A 16,343-nucleotide genomic window follows, 5' to 3' on the forward strand; every position below is an offset into this window, starting at 1 on the left:
ATAAATTGTGGTCAATTTACCTATATTGACACACACAGTTTCTGTTAATAGTATATTGCAGTAAATATAATTACACTGCTGTTCAAAAGTTTGGAATCAGCAAGATTTTTGCTCATCAAGGCTGCATTTATTTGATCAAAACTAGAGAAAGACAGTAATATTGTGAAATATTATTACAATTTTTAATTATATTTTAAAATATAAGTTATTCCTGTGATGTAAAGCTGAATTTTCATCAGCCATTACTCCAGTGTCACATGATCCTTCAGAAATCATGCTGATTTATTATCAATGTTGGAAACAGTTATCCTGCATAAAATATATAAATATATATATATATATATATATATATATATATATATATATATATATATTGGAACCTGTGATACTTTTTTAGGATTCTTTGATGAATAAAAAGTTTAAAAGAACAGCATATTCAAAATAGAAATCTTTTCTAACAATATGTCTTTGCTATCAGTTTTTATCCATTTAACACATCCTTGCATAATAAAAGTATTCATTTCTTTAAATTCTTAAAAAAATAACTAATCCCAAAATTTTGAACAGCAGTGTATATAGGCCTAATTGTGTTTATATTGTATAATAAAGGGGGCCTTTGAAATATTTAGTCAAAAAGATTGAGAACCACTGATTTGTAGTATTTTTGACAGCCCCAGTTAATATCTAGGCTACTTATATTGCATGCTAAAGAGCAGCTTTCACATTCTGTTCAATAGCTCCATTTGTGTTCTGTGAGGGGAAAAAGCAATACAGGTTTCAAATAAAGTCAGGCACCAAAATATTCATCCACAACATAGACCTCTATATAAACTGAATCAATAATAAATTGTAAATGTGTTCAGCATTCTGCAACAAATATTTTTCAGATTTTCGATACTATTTTAAGTCGTAAAGTAAGCAGTATATATTAAAATCCCACGCATGGCTTTAGCAGGCATGTATACATGATACTAAGCGGGGCAGACGGTGCCTGAGAAATATCTCGAGCTCAACAGAGCCCCACAATTTTGCAACGTAAATCTGTGGTGAAAAGGGGAACTGCATTGCGCTCTAATTGAGAGCCATTGGGGCAGTTTTGAAACTGCCCCGCTTATTTTCACGTTACCTTACGTGAACCTCGCTCCACCAAGACGATATCAATCCGCTTCAGCTATGTGTGTGCATCAGGTCTGTAACTAGTTGGCATGTCTGTTTGTTTTTTTTCTATGTGGAGTAGTGGACCCGAATTGCTCTACAACTTGTAACATTCTAAATCAACATTTGGAGGTGATAAATGCTATATTAAGGCAATTATGTGTGTTCTCCGAGCCTGTCAATCAACATTAGCGCAAGGACATCTCTGCCAAAGTTTTGTCTGCATGTGTTCAGAGATTAGAATATAAAGTTCACAAAATGATTTTCATATATTAGTGCTACGACCCAGAATCGGCCCCACCTAAATTTACGGTCAGGAGCCGCTACTGAATAAAGTATAAGTTTATGATGACAGAAGCTGTTGCACATGTCCAGGGCTCTCTGAACAGCATGTGTTCTGGATTTTTCCAGGGGAGCCATTTCTCAGTGGGAGAGATACAAATAGGGTTTGATCATTAATTAGCAGGGTGCTATAGTGATGCTAAAAGGCTTGTACCCTGCTTTGATCCAACTCGGGGGATTGGTGTATGTGTTTGGTGGAGCTTCAATCTTGGGACTCTCACAGTCTCATGAGATGTTTCACGCAATAGATCCACGCCGAATCCATGAGGAAGCATTTTAGTTTTCAATTCACCTTTCTATAAGAGGGTCTTTTATTGTGGTAGTAACTTTCAGAGGTTAAATTAAGGACCACAAGGGTGTAGCTTTGGTTTTTGGGTCAGGGTGGTGTTAATGTGCGCCTTTAGGGCCCCATACTGTCTGAAGCGGAACACTCTGTATTGTAGTCCCTTTACTTCCTGTTGTCTCCCTGCACTGCACTTCCTGTGTTTAGAAGAACACATTTCTAAACATCCCTACCAGAACCCCCCGACCTCATGACTGTTCAAGACTGGATCTAAGAATAGACAGAGGAAATGGGGAGCTTGCCTTTTCCAGGTACGTTTCTTTCAAGAAAAATAAATAAATAAAAATGACAGGTCAAGATGACTGCTGAACTATGACAAGCTGTACTGTCACATTCATAGTGCTTAAGTTTTATTTAACCTGGAATATTTCTGGAATGATCTCACTTAAAGAGTCTGCCATCTGTTCCCCCTCTTTTTCTGTATTTAATTATCATATGAATTTTTTTTTTATGCCTGTTCACGCTTCTGCCTTTATATTTAGGTATATTAGTAGGTGATAGAGGTGTGTGTATGTGTGTGTGCTGCTCTGTATCTGATTACAACAGAGTAATAATAAACTGAAAGTGATGCATGGTAACATGGAAAATCTTTAGTCAGGCATGACGGATTCTGTCCTATGAGACTGTTCACTGTACGCTATGCTACACCTCATTCTGTCGACTGGGCGTTTTTCAGTACTGTTATTGGAACTTCATGTTGATGCTGTTGGAACTTTGATTCCAAAATATTACCCTGGCGGTTGTCTCATAGTTAACCTGTACATTTTAGAAATAGTATTCCAAGTAGAGCCAGCCCAGAACCTGAAACAAAATGATGCACACTATGGGACTATATCCTCCCTGAGATACTAAAATCTGTAAAATATGCCACACCTTTTCTCATTGGAGCTGTAACTAAAGTTTTTTTTTTTTTCTTTATAGTTTTTGCATATTTGTCACACTTGAATGATTCAGATCTTAATATTTAATATTACACAAAGATAACCCAAGTAAATATAAAATGCAGTTTTGAAATAAAGATTTTATTTATTAAGGGAAAAAGCTGCCCAAACCTGCTTGGCACTACGCATTTCCCCCTAAATCTAAAAATTGGTTGTGCCACCCTTGGTAGCAATCAAGCGTTTGTGATAACTGGCAATGCGTCTTTCACATCGCTGTGGAGGAATTTTGTCTCACTCTTCTTTGCAGAATTGTTTTAATTCAGCCACATTGAAGGATTTTTGAGCATGAAAGGACTGTTTAAGATCATGTGCCCGGACTTTGACATGGCCACTACAAAACCTTAATTTTGTTTTCTTGAGCCATTCAGAGGTGGACTTTCTGGTGTGTTTGAGATCATTGTCCTGCTGAATAACCCAAGTGTGCTTGAGGTTGAGGTCACAAACTGGCGGCTGGACATTCTCCTTCAGGATTTTCTGATAGAGTGCAGAATTCATGGTTCCATCAATTATGGCAAGTCGTCCAGGTCCTGAAGCTGCAAAGCAGCCCCAGACCATCACACTACCACCACCATGTTTGATTGTTGGTATGATGTTCTTTTTATGAAATGCTGTGTTGGTTTTACACATGGTTTTAGATGTAACGGGACACACACACACCTTCCAAAAAGTTCAACTTTTGTCTCATCAGTCCACAGAATATTTGCCCAAAAGTCTTGGGGATAATCAAGATATTTTTTGGCAAATGTGAGACGAGCCTTTCTGTTCTTTTTAGTCAGCAATGGCTTTTGCCTTAGAACTTTCCCATGGAGGCCGTTTTTGCCCAGTCTCTTTCTTATTGTTGAATCATGAACACTGACCTTAACTGAGGCAAGTGAGGCCTGCAGTTCTTTAGATGTTGTTCTGGGTTGTTCTGGATGAGTCGTCAGTGCGCTCTTGGAGTCATTTTGGTAGGCAGGTCACTCCTGGGAAGGTTCACCACTGTTCCAAGTTTTCTCCATTTGTGGATAATGGCTCTGACCGTGGTTTGCTGGAGTCCCAAACCCTTTCCATACTAATACATGTCAACTATTTTAGATCGTGGCATGATGTGTTGCTTTTTAAACATGCTTCACTTTGTCAGACAGGTTCTATTTAAGTGATTTCTTGATTCAACCGGTCTGGCAGTAATCAGGCCTGGGTTTGGGTAGTGAAATTTAACTCAGCTTTCTAAAATAATGTGGTTAATCACAGTTCTTTCATGATTTAATAGGAGGGGGCAGTTAATTTTTCAAGTAGGGCCAGGTTGGTTTGGACAGCTTTTTTCCATTAATAAATGAAATCATTATTTAAAAACTGCATTTTGTATTTACTTGCATTATCTTTGTGTAATATTAAAATTTGTTTGATCTGAATCTTTTAAGTGTGACAAATATGCAAAAAAAACATGACACAACTTAATTTAAAATAAGACAAAATAAGCATTCAAATATTCTAAGAACAAGCACTGCCTTGAACGCATTTTTAAAAGTGTGATTTCTAGACCTGGAAAAGTTGCAATTAATAAATACAATCTTTAAAATCCCTTTCGATCTATTTTTATAATTAATATACATTTTCTAGTTAGGCCAATTTCCAATATACCAAAACATTTTATAAATTCTATTTTTAGAAAACACGAATAAAAAAAAAAAATCCTTAATCTTCATTTAATAAATCATGAATGACTGGAAAAGTTAAAGAGTGAGAACTATGATAAACATTCAGTTCGTAAAACTTCTAGAATCCCTAAAATAGTATTGGTTGTGCATATTAATATGGCATGTTGCAGCATTGATCAGCAACCATAAACAGTTTGTTTTTGTTTTTTTTCATAAAAGTTTTTCCTCTTTTCCTCATCTGGGACATTTTCCACTCTGCCTTTTCACTTTACTCCAGGTGTTTTTGTTTCTCTCACATGTGAATAACATTAAGCAGTCCTGCCTATTCAATAGAGCCAGAACATATCTATTACAGTATAAACATTATTGTAGGAAATGTCAGGTTGACCCTTGTTCCTAAACTTAGGTTTTTATCGTGACTGTCTTTACTCACAAGAATGAGCTTCTTAGTGATGCATACCTTAAATGTGTGTTATTTGATGCAGAAGATATTTAAATATAATTTGATTATTTAATCGTGTGTGTGTGTACCTGGTATCCCCTGCATTATGGGGACCAAATGCCCACAAGGGTACTAATACCAGTAGTTTTTGACCTTGTGGGGACACTTTTTGGTCCTCATGCAAAAACAATCTTATAAATCACAGAATAATTTGTTTGTTTTGTTGCAGAAAATATTGTGTGAGGGGTAGGTTTAGGAAACATAAAATATAGTTTGTACAGTATAAAAACCATTACATCTATGGAATGTCCCCATAAAACATGGAAGCCCAACGTTTGTGTGTGTGATCTTGAATCCGCTGAAGTGGGGATGAAGATCTTGTGATATACTGTAGACACACCCTCTCAAAAATGGGCCACTGCAGCATGTAGACGTAGCTGATTTCAGGATTTACACACACACACACACACACACACACACACACACACACACACACACATGAATTACACTCACAATGGTACTTTGTCTTTCCCTGTAACAACATCAAAACTGTGACTCCTGTTTCTCCAGTCTTGTGTGAAGGGAGATTTTTATTTTTGCATATTGGTTTAGCAGACCTCAGTGTGAATTCAGCGGAACCTTCCTGTATCCCTTTTGAATGTGTGTGTGTGTCTCTGTGGCCCCTGGCCCCGCCTCCTGGCCCGTCCCCTTTATTGTGAAGAGTAGCGCTGAACTATCCAGCTGAGCTTCAGTATTGAAGCAGACAGAGCCAAAGCGTCCTTTACCTCCCAATCCATCCTTCTCCCTTTCTCCTCCTCTGTCTCTCACCTGAGGCACATATGAGACAGTGAGCGAGCAGCATGCGGAGCGGGAGGTCGTGTTGCTCTTGTGGAGTTTGTCTCAGTTGGATTTTGGGAAAGATTCGCTGTTGTGATGGCGCAGGTGCGTAACTCAACACGCTGGAATGTATGCAGATGCGTTCAACTGAATTTTCTTTTCGCAGTGTGTGGAAGCATGTGGGTCTGTGTATGTTGCCCTGTGGGAGTTGGGTGTTGTGTGCCTGGGTTAATGATTATGATTGAGTTTTGTGTGTTGGTGGAATTTTATGTGGATCTTTTCATCTGAACTCTGGTATTTAATGTAACGGTTCACTGATCGGTGCCCTGGAGATCTCAAATGAGCTCAAGGGTTTTTTGTGGTGACTCAGCTGACGGTTATTTACAGACAACAGGGTTTTGTGTTTAATGCAAAAGAATTGATGATTTTTGCATTGATGTCATTTCAGTGAGTTCTTTTGGAGGTCAATAAGCATTTAAATTGTAAAAAGTGAAAATGTGCAGTTGTTATGTCCTTTCATCTAAAGCTATTAACAGTGCATGTAGGGTATGTATTTTATCAGTCCGTGTGTTTCCTAAAATTGAACCCATGTCCTTGCTCCATGAGTCTCGCTACAGAAACACCTCAAGGAGCTTTATTTTGACTGACCCTTCAAAATTAGTTTCTCTAGTTCAACCTCATGCAGTCAGGTTGCAGTTGTATTATAAAAAATGATATTTTTGACATGAATAAAACTAAGTTAGCTATTACCAGTTTTAATGTAAAATTGTTCCCGTTTTTGTCCCTTTTTTCCTATCTTTGACGTCTACCTTTGTTTTTGTTTTTTTCTTTTCAAACCATAATTAATGAAAAGTGTTAGTGAAAAACATCAAATGCTGTGTATGTATTGTGTGTGTGTGTGTGAGTGATATACTGCCCCCTCAAGCTTCTCTGTTTTGCTGTAACCTAATTTCTCCATCAACAAACCAATGTGTCTGCTGTTCCCTCTGCTTTGAAGCTCAAATCAAGTTCCCTGCTCCGTTTGATCATTTCTTACCCTTTTTTCTTGACGAATAACATGTTCTTTGAAGATTTGGCACATTTTGGTGATTCAGTGTGTGAATTAGGATCAGGGGTCTTCAGTCTTTTTCAGGATGAGGACCTCTTAGTGGACAGATTGATGACACAGGGACCCCCTTATGGCCTGATTTATAAAATGTTATTTCTGTGTTATAATGTTAACAGTACCAGTATTTACATATATTGCATAGCTATTAAGGTAAAACTTTACAATTAGTAAACACGAACTAACAATGAAAAATACTTTAAAAGCATTTAATTTCAATATTTACTACATTATTAAAATCAAAAGTTGTATCTGCTCATATTATTTAATGGTGTTGAACTAACATGAACTGAGATGCTATTATATTTTTGTTTAAAAATTGAATTTGTTTCTATATATATATATATATATATATATATATATATATATATATATATATATATATATATATATTACAAGTTATTTTTTGTAATTTTGTTTTTGTCCTTTTTAATAGTTTTTGTTTTATTTTAATGTCTATATAGTTCATATGAATATTTATTTCATTTTTAGTTATTTTGGTAGATCAAGTTAAACGAAATGAAAATGAGAAATGTCGCCTTGGCAAGGTTTTTTATAGTTAATTTTTTTAAAGGTTAATTTATTTAAAGTAAGATTTTTTTTAATGGTTTTATAGTTTACTGCAATAACCCTCCAATGAAAAGTTGGATATTTATTGATTACCATTAACAAAGATTAATAAACACTTATTCAATGATTCAGTGACTATTTTATAATGATTATTACTTTTATTTTACAATTAAATACATTAACAATGTTAGCTAAAGTATTTAATTGTAAAGTGTGATCAAATATTAATTATTTATGTACAGAGTCACATGCGCATTATGGTTTATTTTAATTTAGCATTCTTTAGCATTGTTGAAGTTCATATTTTAATATCGAATGTTAATTTAATGCTTATTGTCATGCTTTTGACTGAAAAATAGCTTGAGATCAATAGTAATAATTGACAGACCCTGCAGCACTGCTGAATGTGAACACAATACATTTGTTCCTGCATTTTCTACAGGACTTCTAGTCCTGTCTTTTACACTGTTGTTTTTGTTCTGGCTAGAATGTTACATCAGCGACTTGTGTACACGAGTGCGGCTGACTGTTTATTTCAGGTGGCTTTCTCATCTGATATTGAGAGAGAAATTTAAATAAAGTAGCAGTATGAAGATTCGGTTTGTCTGGAATGCTTAACATGAGGCGCCTGTTTCAATGACAGCAGTGAAACTTGAGGAAATAAAGCGTAATTCTTAACAAAGGAGCATTATACCGGCACGTGGTCAGCGTGGATCCTCCCTGAGGGTGTCAGGACAAGCAGAGCGAGATCTGATTGGTGAATACCTGTGGGGGGGGTGTTGGCAGGGCAGTTTCAGGGGTGCACTGGGGTAAATGGCTCTTTGAAGAGACACATAAAAAGGAAATGACCTTTGTCCCATTCTCACCCCATGGGAAGATATTTACGCAACGTCTGCGGTAACTCAGTATCGCAGTGTCTGAAGCAGCACTGAGTTAATGATCTGCACTGAAGCAGACAGCAGTGAGCATGATTACACTTCAGCTTGTTTATTTCGCCTCATCCTCTAAGGATTAAACATATTCCTGGTTATCTGTTACTTGCAGCAATGTCTGTGGATGCTGTTAATTAGCACACAGAATCGTTTGACTCATCCCTTTGCTCTTAACAACAGATATAAAACATACTTACTGTAATACGCTTACAGTGCTAGCAGCTGTTGGTACTGGTGGGTTTAAAAGCAGAAACGCAAAGCTCATAATTTAGCTACTTTTTAGCACTTACATGAATTCCTCCTGGGAAAAAATGTTGTTTGAGCTGTAAAGTTGTCTCAGTTGTCTGTTTGAGGAGGGAATAGTTTTCCAGGTGGATGAACTTCTGTTCTGTTCTGTTTATGTTTCTGATGTAATTCCCATTTAGTTTGCAGCTCTGTAATCAACTCAGCAGCTCAGAATGTTGAAGGATAATTTGAGAATGTTATCGATAACTAGTATTTGATTTTATTTTTTACATTTTAATGCCATCCAATTGGTGCTATAGAAACCTTTCTTTACCATGTTTTTACAAGTATTACTCTGTAAGCTGCAGCACACAACAAAAAACACTACTGTTCAAAAGTTTGGGGTCAGTAAGATTTGTTTAGCAAACCTAGATTTATTTGGTTAAAAATACAGAAATAATGTGAAATATTATTACAATTCTGTTTCAGTATATTTTAGCCATTACTTCTTTCTTACATGACATCCTTCAGAGATCTTTTCAGGGTTTTTTTAATGAATTGAAAGTTCAAAAGAACTGCATTTATTTGAAATAGACATCTGTTGTTTGTAATATTGAAAATCTTACTACTGACCCCAAACCTTTGTATAAAACATTTTATAAAAACAAAAAAAAGGTAATATTGTATATTAGGTTAATTAATGCTAAAGTGAGTAATCATTTATTTGGAAGACAACATACAAGTTAAGCTATTTCACAATGAATGTATAGCCTATTTGTTGGGTTTTAAAAATGAGTTCACCTATATAGTTATAACTGACTTTAACTGAAAACTGTACTGTTTAGTATTGTCCTCTTGCATTATCAGCACACATTTTTCCCGTTCAACACTGTAAAGCTCCTTTGACACAATCTGTATTGTATAAAGTGCTATATAAAAAGGTGACTTGACTTGACTTATGTAACATCACTTCCATGTGCGTTTGTGGTATCTTGGATACTAAGTGAAAGTAACTGGGTTTGCTTCTTTAGTCAGTTGTAATATGAGTCGAAAGATCTGGAGATATCTTCACAGAGACAAGACTGATAAGCAGTTCTTTTCCACCAATGTCATGCTAACGTCATGTCGTGTTGAAGTGTTATGTACTTCAGTATGATAGTTTAATAGATATTTGATTTTACAATCTGAGGGACAATTAAAATGATTTTCTGTGGTAAATTCCACATGCTGTGGACTTCGCAGTACCTTGGTTTTGTACTTTTCCCTTTGTTGTGATGTCCTGCTATGTGGAGTTACAGAACGCCTTTATGCTCAGATCAGGTCAAGCTGGTTTTTTCGCTCTACAATTGCATCTGTCACCTACCAACTAGTAGCCTATATAGATCAGACAACTGCTTTTCCTTTCACCTCAGTTTCTTGGCTTTCTGCTGTTGGATTTGCTTCTGTGGGTTTTGATGTTTCAGCTGGAGTGAATATTTCTTCACTGGTCTGAGCTGGTAAAAGGACATTTTAAATTTCTGTGTCATATGGATATTTTGGAGGTTATGTCATGTTTTAAATGTTTTGAGGTTGTGTATTACATGCCAATTGCTAAATTAAATATTATGTTGGAATTTTTTTTTTTTTTTAATTGAGTTGCTTTAATTGGTTGTCTGTTATGTCCAGTGTAGGTTTTTTTGTTTGTTTGTTTGTTTTTCATTATAGTCTAATTATTTATTTATTTATGTATTTTATTTTATTTTATTTTATTTTTTTATTTTTGTGGAAACCTTTTTTTCCATGGTTCTTTGATTAATAGAATGTTTTAAAAAAAAACTTGAAATAGAATATTTGAAAAGTATTTTTTTTTTTTATCAATGTAAAAGTTTTAAAGGAGCTGTTATAGTTAACTAAAACTAAAAATTTGAAACTTAAAATAATTTTTGTTTGTTTATAAAATAAACAAAATATACATAAAATATTGTATTTCATAGCTAGTTCCCAACATTTCTAATTTTTGATTAGTTTAAATGAAAATAACTGAAACTAAATAAATTATGTTAAATTATTAACTAGAAAATGATACTTTTAGATAGCAATGAATAAGGATAACTAAAATGGATTAATTTTAAGTTGTCATTATATATATATATATATATATGCACACGCACACACACACATATATATATATATATATATATATATATATATTTATATAATGACAACTTAAAATTCATCAATTTTATTCATCCTTGCTATCTAAAAGTATCATTTTCTAGAATTGTGTTTATCAGAATTGTTTGCTTTTATTTCTTTGCTGTTACTTCCATTGTAAGATTTCTGTATTATGAATATCTCTATATAATTTCTCTGTCAACAGAAAACTATCCTGTGGGAAGTTCAGAGGTCAAATCTGAGTCCGCCGCATCGCTGCAGCCACAGACATCGGTGACCTCTTTGCCGACCGGTTCTCCAGGACCTAAACGCTCTGGAACTACTGGAAACACGTTAAAAAAATGGCTCACCAGCCCTGTAAGACGTCTCAGCCACGGCAAGGGCGACAACACTAATGCCAAAAAACCCAACAACAAACAACGTAAACGAGATGGCCGAAAGAGTGTAGAATTGGGACCGCCGCACCAGGACAGCACTGAAGAGGTACAACAATTAACCATTAACCTTTTAGGAAACATGCTTGCGTAAGATGGCAACAGTTCAACATTCCAGCATTGTAACAATACCACATACCAAACAACACGTAAAAGTGCACTCTACTTATTCTTTGACCACACCTGGCATCACATATTTTAGTCTACTCAACCGTTTGCATGTAAAAGAGCTTCCTGTATAGGTGCATGTTTTATGAGGAGTGTGTCTTCTGTTGGAGGTTATGAATGATAGATTCCTGTCGGCTCTTCAGTGGCGGTTTTAATGAATCCCTTGAAACGTTTGTGACGTTTTCTCTGTTTCTCCAAAGAGAGGAAGACGAGGAGTAAACAGCGGAGGAGAGGAAGAGGCTGAAGACGAACCCCACACACCCCTCCCTCCCCCCATGGAGATCATCAAGGACCCCTCCGCTCAGGAGGAGAAGGTGAAACATAAACCTGCTTTAATTTTTTATTGTTGTTTTGTCCTTTTCGTTTTTTTCTCTGCATCCCTCATACTGTTTGTTAAAGGAATAGTTCACTAAAAAACGAATGGAAATTTTGTCGTCATTTACTCATCTTTCTATTGTTCTAAACTAGGTGTTCTCTGACCTTTTTTTCCCCAGCCGAACCTGTAAGAACTAAATATTTTAGAAATTATTGAAATTTTAAATTAATATATTAATAATTCAACAATAAATTTGCATGTTCACAATTCTCTGATGTCAGTTAATAATCACATGATATAAAGGTAAAACAATGAAATATTCTACTAAAAATTTTGATTGTGTTTATTTTAATGTTACAATTGTGATTTAATTCATGATTAGCCTTTCGTCATCTCACAAACCCTCTGCAGTTCCTTCACTTTCTTCAGTCAACCCATGATTCATTTTAAAGGTCTGAAAAAAATGTTATTTGATTCGGTTCATCAAACCTGTTTGTATGTTTTGTTCACAGAAGAAAGTACGTCAAACAGGTTTGAAACGATATGAGGATGAGTAAATGATGACAACATTTTAGCTATTCCTTAAACACCTTGTACCTATTGTTTGTGTTTTCCCTTTCAGTTTTGATTCTTATTACTCTCTCTCTCTCTTTCTTTTCACTATCTCTTTCAGACTCCAGAGCCTGGCTCCTTCCCAGTCTTGGGTAGCGTCACGCCGTCTGATCAGACGCCCAGAGACCCAGAAACAGAGCAGAAGAACAAGGCCATGAGAGGGCGAATGTAAGCACCCGTCTGAGTGTATAAAAAGAAGAGAAACTGCTGAACAAATGAGTTCAACAACAAATAAAGATTCAAATCTTAGTGTGCTAGTTGGAACATGTGCATGTTCTAGTGTATTCTGATATCTCTCCTGTCCACAGGTTTGTGTTAAATGAAATGGTGCAGACAGAGAGGGACTATGTGAAGGATCTGGGTGTCATAGTGGAGGTATGTTATAGATATATGTGATCTGGATCAGGTTGCAGATTTAAAAGAATTACTGATTTAAAGAACATCAAGTAGAGAACTTGTTTTTAATCTCCAGGGAATCACAGTGCAAAATGGTTATCGATAAGACTTCTCCTCCACTTTCTCCTAAGTGCCACAAAGAGCCATTAAGGAAGCTTTATTATGAAGTAGAGTCTCCAAATGTCTGTTTTCCTCCTTATCCCCAGGGCTTTATGAGAAGGATCGGGGAAAAAGGTGTTCCGGAGGACATGACGGGGAAGGATAAGATCGTATTCGGGAACATTCATCAAATCTACGACTGGCATAAAGAGTAAACCACATTTCTTTTTCATGCTGCCAGAAAGAGCTGTTGGAATTAAAATTGAACTAAACATAATGCTAGACTAGAAATGGTTTTCACAGCTGGTCAAATACTATTTGTTGCTTTTTATTAAGTACTAACAGAATATTAGTTATAATCCTCATTAAATAAGAACTAAAACTTTTTGCTGAGTGTTGATTCATTTAGACAACAAAAAATGTAGATTTTTATGTATACAACCATTAAAAAGTTTGGGGTCAGTAAGGTTGTTTTTTTTACTTTTAGTAAGGATGCGTTCAAAAATGACAGTAACAATTATATTTTAAATAAATGCTGTTCTTTTGAACATTCTATTCATCAAAGAATCCAGAAAAAAATGTAACATGGTTTCCACAAAAATATTAAGCAGTGATCAGTATTGATCATAATAAGAGTTTTTTTTGTTTTGTTTTTTTTTTAAGCACCAAATCAATATATTACAATGATTTCTGAAGGATCATGTGACACTAAAGACCGGAGTAATGATACTGAAAAATCAGCCATCACACAAATAAATTAGATTTTAAAATATATTAAAATAGACAAAAGGTTATTTGTATTAAATTGTTTTCAAAAAAATTCAGTTATATTAATATTTCACACTATTATTGTTTTTTCTGTATTTTTTAAACAAATGCAGCCTTGGTGAACATAAAAGAGTTTTTCAATAACATTAAACAAACTTTTGAATTGTAATGTATATTGACTCCACAATGCCGTTGCAGTCTTTCTCACTATTTTCATGCTACAGTTTGTCATTTTGGATACCAAAATAATCAGCATGCAAAACTTGTACGTAAAATTTCCTGGTTGACATGAGGAACGACATGTGCTAAAGAAGGAAATGGACTGAATTTCAGATGGGAATCTAATTTTGTTTGAGTGAGGGGAGTTTACTCATGACAAAATGTTTTCTGTTCTTATTTCAAAGGTTCTTCCTCTGTGAACTAGAGAAATGTCTGCAGGACCACGACAGACTGGCTGAGCTGTTTATCAAGCATGTGAGCTCAACAAAATGAACTCTATATGTGTCTGTGTCTGTGTGTGTGTGTGTGTGTTGTAGTACACTTCATTCAATTGTCTTCCTTTGTTATCCAGGAGAGAAGGTTACACATGTATGTCATCTACTGTCAGAACAAGCCTCGCTCAGAGTTTGTCGTGGCTGAATATGACGGATTCTTCGAGGTGAGTGTTATTTGAGCAGCTCAGTTATGTCTCCTCTGCAGTAAAGTGCTCTGTCTGATGATGATGTTGTTGGTGTTTCTGTCAGGAGGTGCAGCAGGAGGTAAACTCCAGACTGTCCATCAGTGATTACCTGATAAAACCCATCCAGAGAATCACCAAATACCAGCTCCTGCTCAAGGTATTAGCCACTGAATTACAGTCATTATACCCTTAGAATACTTACCATGGTAAACATAGTTGCTACCAAAATAGCATAGATTTGCATTGAAACCATACACCACTTTTCTTAAGTTTGGGGTCAGTATGATTTTTTTATTTTTTTTATTTGATGCAATAAATAAAATGCAATAAAGCAGTAATATTGTTTAATATAATTGCAATTTAAATGAATGTTTTTTTTATTTTAATATACATTTTTCAAATCTAATTTAGTCCCATGAAGCCAAAGCTGAATTTTCAGCATCATTACTCAAGTCTTCAGTGTCACATGATGCTTCACAAATCATTCTAATATGCTGAGTTGTTCGAGAAGCATTTCTTATTTTTATCAATGTTGATGTCAGTTGTGCTGCTTAATCATTTTTGTGGAGACATTTTTTGAGGTGCAGTGCTTGAAATAGCATTTTTGTAACAATGCTAAAATCTTTACTCAGTCCTTGCTGAATAAAAGCATTAAGTTGTTTTTAAAAACGTCTTATTGTCCCCTTACTTTTTATGTATATACGGACCAGAACATTGACTCTGCAGCCACCCAGAATACAGTAGCCATGTCATGGCAACACACTAAAAACACCCAGAAAACATTATGTCAGCATCACACTTCATGGTTTTCAAGCCTCATTTACATAGTCATTGGAGAACAGGGAGTCTTTTCCCGCAGACACGTCTCTCAGCGGGTCGGTTTTACCAGATGGTTATTCTTTACCAAGGGATTTTTGTGTTTCTTCTTTCCTTAAGTGACTAATAAAATCGGAATCGGAACAGTGTGTTTAGTGAATTGTAAATCTTTTTCTCACTAAAGCTTCGCGCACGACAGGCCCTGAAGGAACAAAAAATGCATTCTTAAGTCAGTCTGAACACTGTCCTAATTCAGTCTATTACAGTTTGCACGGTGGTCCTGTTTTTATTTTTAATTTTTTTGACAGGGAATTGAACAAATATGTCAGTTCAGTCTGTCTCCCCTCTTCTATTCGTAATAGTAGACAGATGGCAGAAGAGGGGTAGATTTGAGCAAAAACAGACACTCGATCCAAAATCGATATCAAAATACATTTTTGTATAGGTTCTGCTGCTCGTATTTATATTATTGGTAGTAGTAGTAGTACTGTATGGCATTAATATAACATTATATTATTTAGTAATATTTTGAATTAGATATTTATTTTTAGATTTTACATTTTCATTTGACTTACTGTAAATTTGTTCTTTTTATTTATTTTTTATTTTTTTTTACATTTTTTAATTTAATCTTTAACTTTAAAGTTTATTTTATTTAAATGAACACAAATGTTTATATGTATACAGTTTGGTTAACCATAACAATGCTATATGGTCAGATTATTATCCTATTTTAATTTTCTTGTTTTATTTCTTATTTGAAGGACTTTTTGAAGTACAGCACTAAAGCAGGTCTAGACTGTAAAGAGACAGAGGTAGGTCACTAAAGCAATTTTATATTGATATGTATAAATTACACCACATACACTTCTATCTTTAGTGTCCTGTCGTGTTTTGACATTGCTGGTCTGTAATTTCTGTCCTGCAGAAAGCAGTTGAGCTGATGTCCCTGGTGCCCAAACAATGTAACGACATGATGAACCTTGGACGATTGCAGGGCTACGAGGTAAACTCACCTCTTTTGAGGTACATTCAATTATTATTTAACTGCAATTATTACAATTACATATGTAGTCACAAAGGTGAGCTGTTTGGTTCACTGCCAGAAGCGTTAAGCGCCGATGTAAAATTACACTGACAGTTATAATTTCTCAAAGCAACATGACACATCAATTAGTGTAATAATAGAGTTCTACCGTTATGCTAACACATCAAGTTTATACTGAAAGTGTAGTGACAGCTTAAATCTGTATAAACTCGAATGTTCACTAACAGCTGTAAGTCTGACGTAATAGACTAACAAACTAATCAAGTTCCAAGTTGCTGATGCATTTATTTTATGCATTAAGAAGGAATGTCCTGAATAATTGCA

At 35.1% G+C, this 16,343-nt stretch overlaps 1 protein-coding gene across 4 annotated transcripts in view; it reads left to right on the forward strand.

Annotated features, from left to right (window-relative positions):
- The window catches only part of kalrnb (kalirin RhoGEF kinase b), an 85,668-nt gene that overhangs the window by 62,477 nt on the left and 6,848 nt on the right, over window positions 1–16,343 (forward strand). For 2 of the 4 annotated variants that reach the window (XM_058778222.1, XM_058778221.1), the window contains exons 35-44: window positions 10,889–11,166; window positions 11,486–11,599; window positions 12,275–12,381; window positions 12,522–12,588; window positions 12,816–12,919; window positions 13,881–13,950; window positions 14,048–14,134; window positions 14,220–14,312; window positions 15,736–15,786; window positions 15,900–15,977. In XM_058778222.1, coding sequence (XP_058634205.1) covers window positions 10,889–11,166; window positions 11,486–11,599; window positions 12,275–12,381; window positions 12,522–12,588; window positions 12,816–12,919; window positions 13,881–13,950; window positions 14,048–14,134; window positions 14,220–14,312; window positions 15,736–15,786; window positions 15,900–15,977 — 1,049 coding nt within the window. Of the gene's footprint in view, window positions 1–1,987; window positions 2,087–5,590; window positions 5,803–10,888; window positions 11,167–11,485; window positions 11,600–12,274; window positions 12,382–12,521; window positions 12,589–12,815; window positions 12,920–13,880; window positions 13,951–14,047; window positions 14,135–14,219; window positions 14,313–15,735; window positions 15,787–15,899; window positions 15,978–16,343 lie in introns of those variants that run through there. The other 2 variants (XM_058778224.1, XM_058778223.1) reach the window with 2 other exon arrangements.

Source organism: Onychostoma macrolepis, chromosome 06, assembly GCF_012432095.1.
Source record: "Onychostoma macrolepis isolate SWU-2019 chromosome 06, ASM1243209v1, whole genome shotgun sequence".
Lineage (NCBI taxonomy): Eukaryota > Metazoa > Chordata > Actinopteri > Cypriniformes > Cyprinidae > Onychostoma > Onychostoma macrolepis.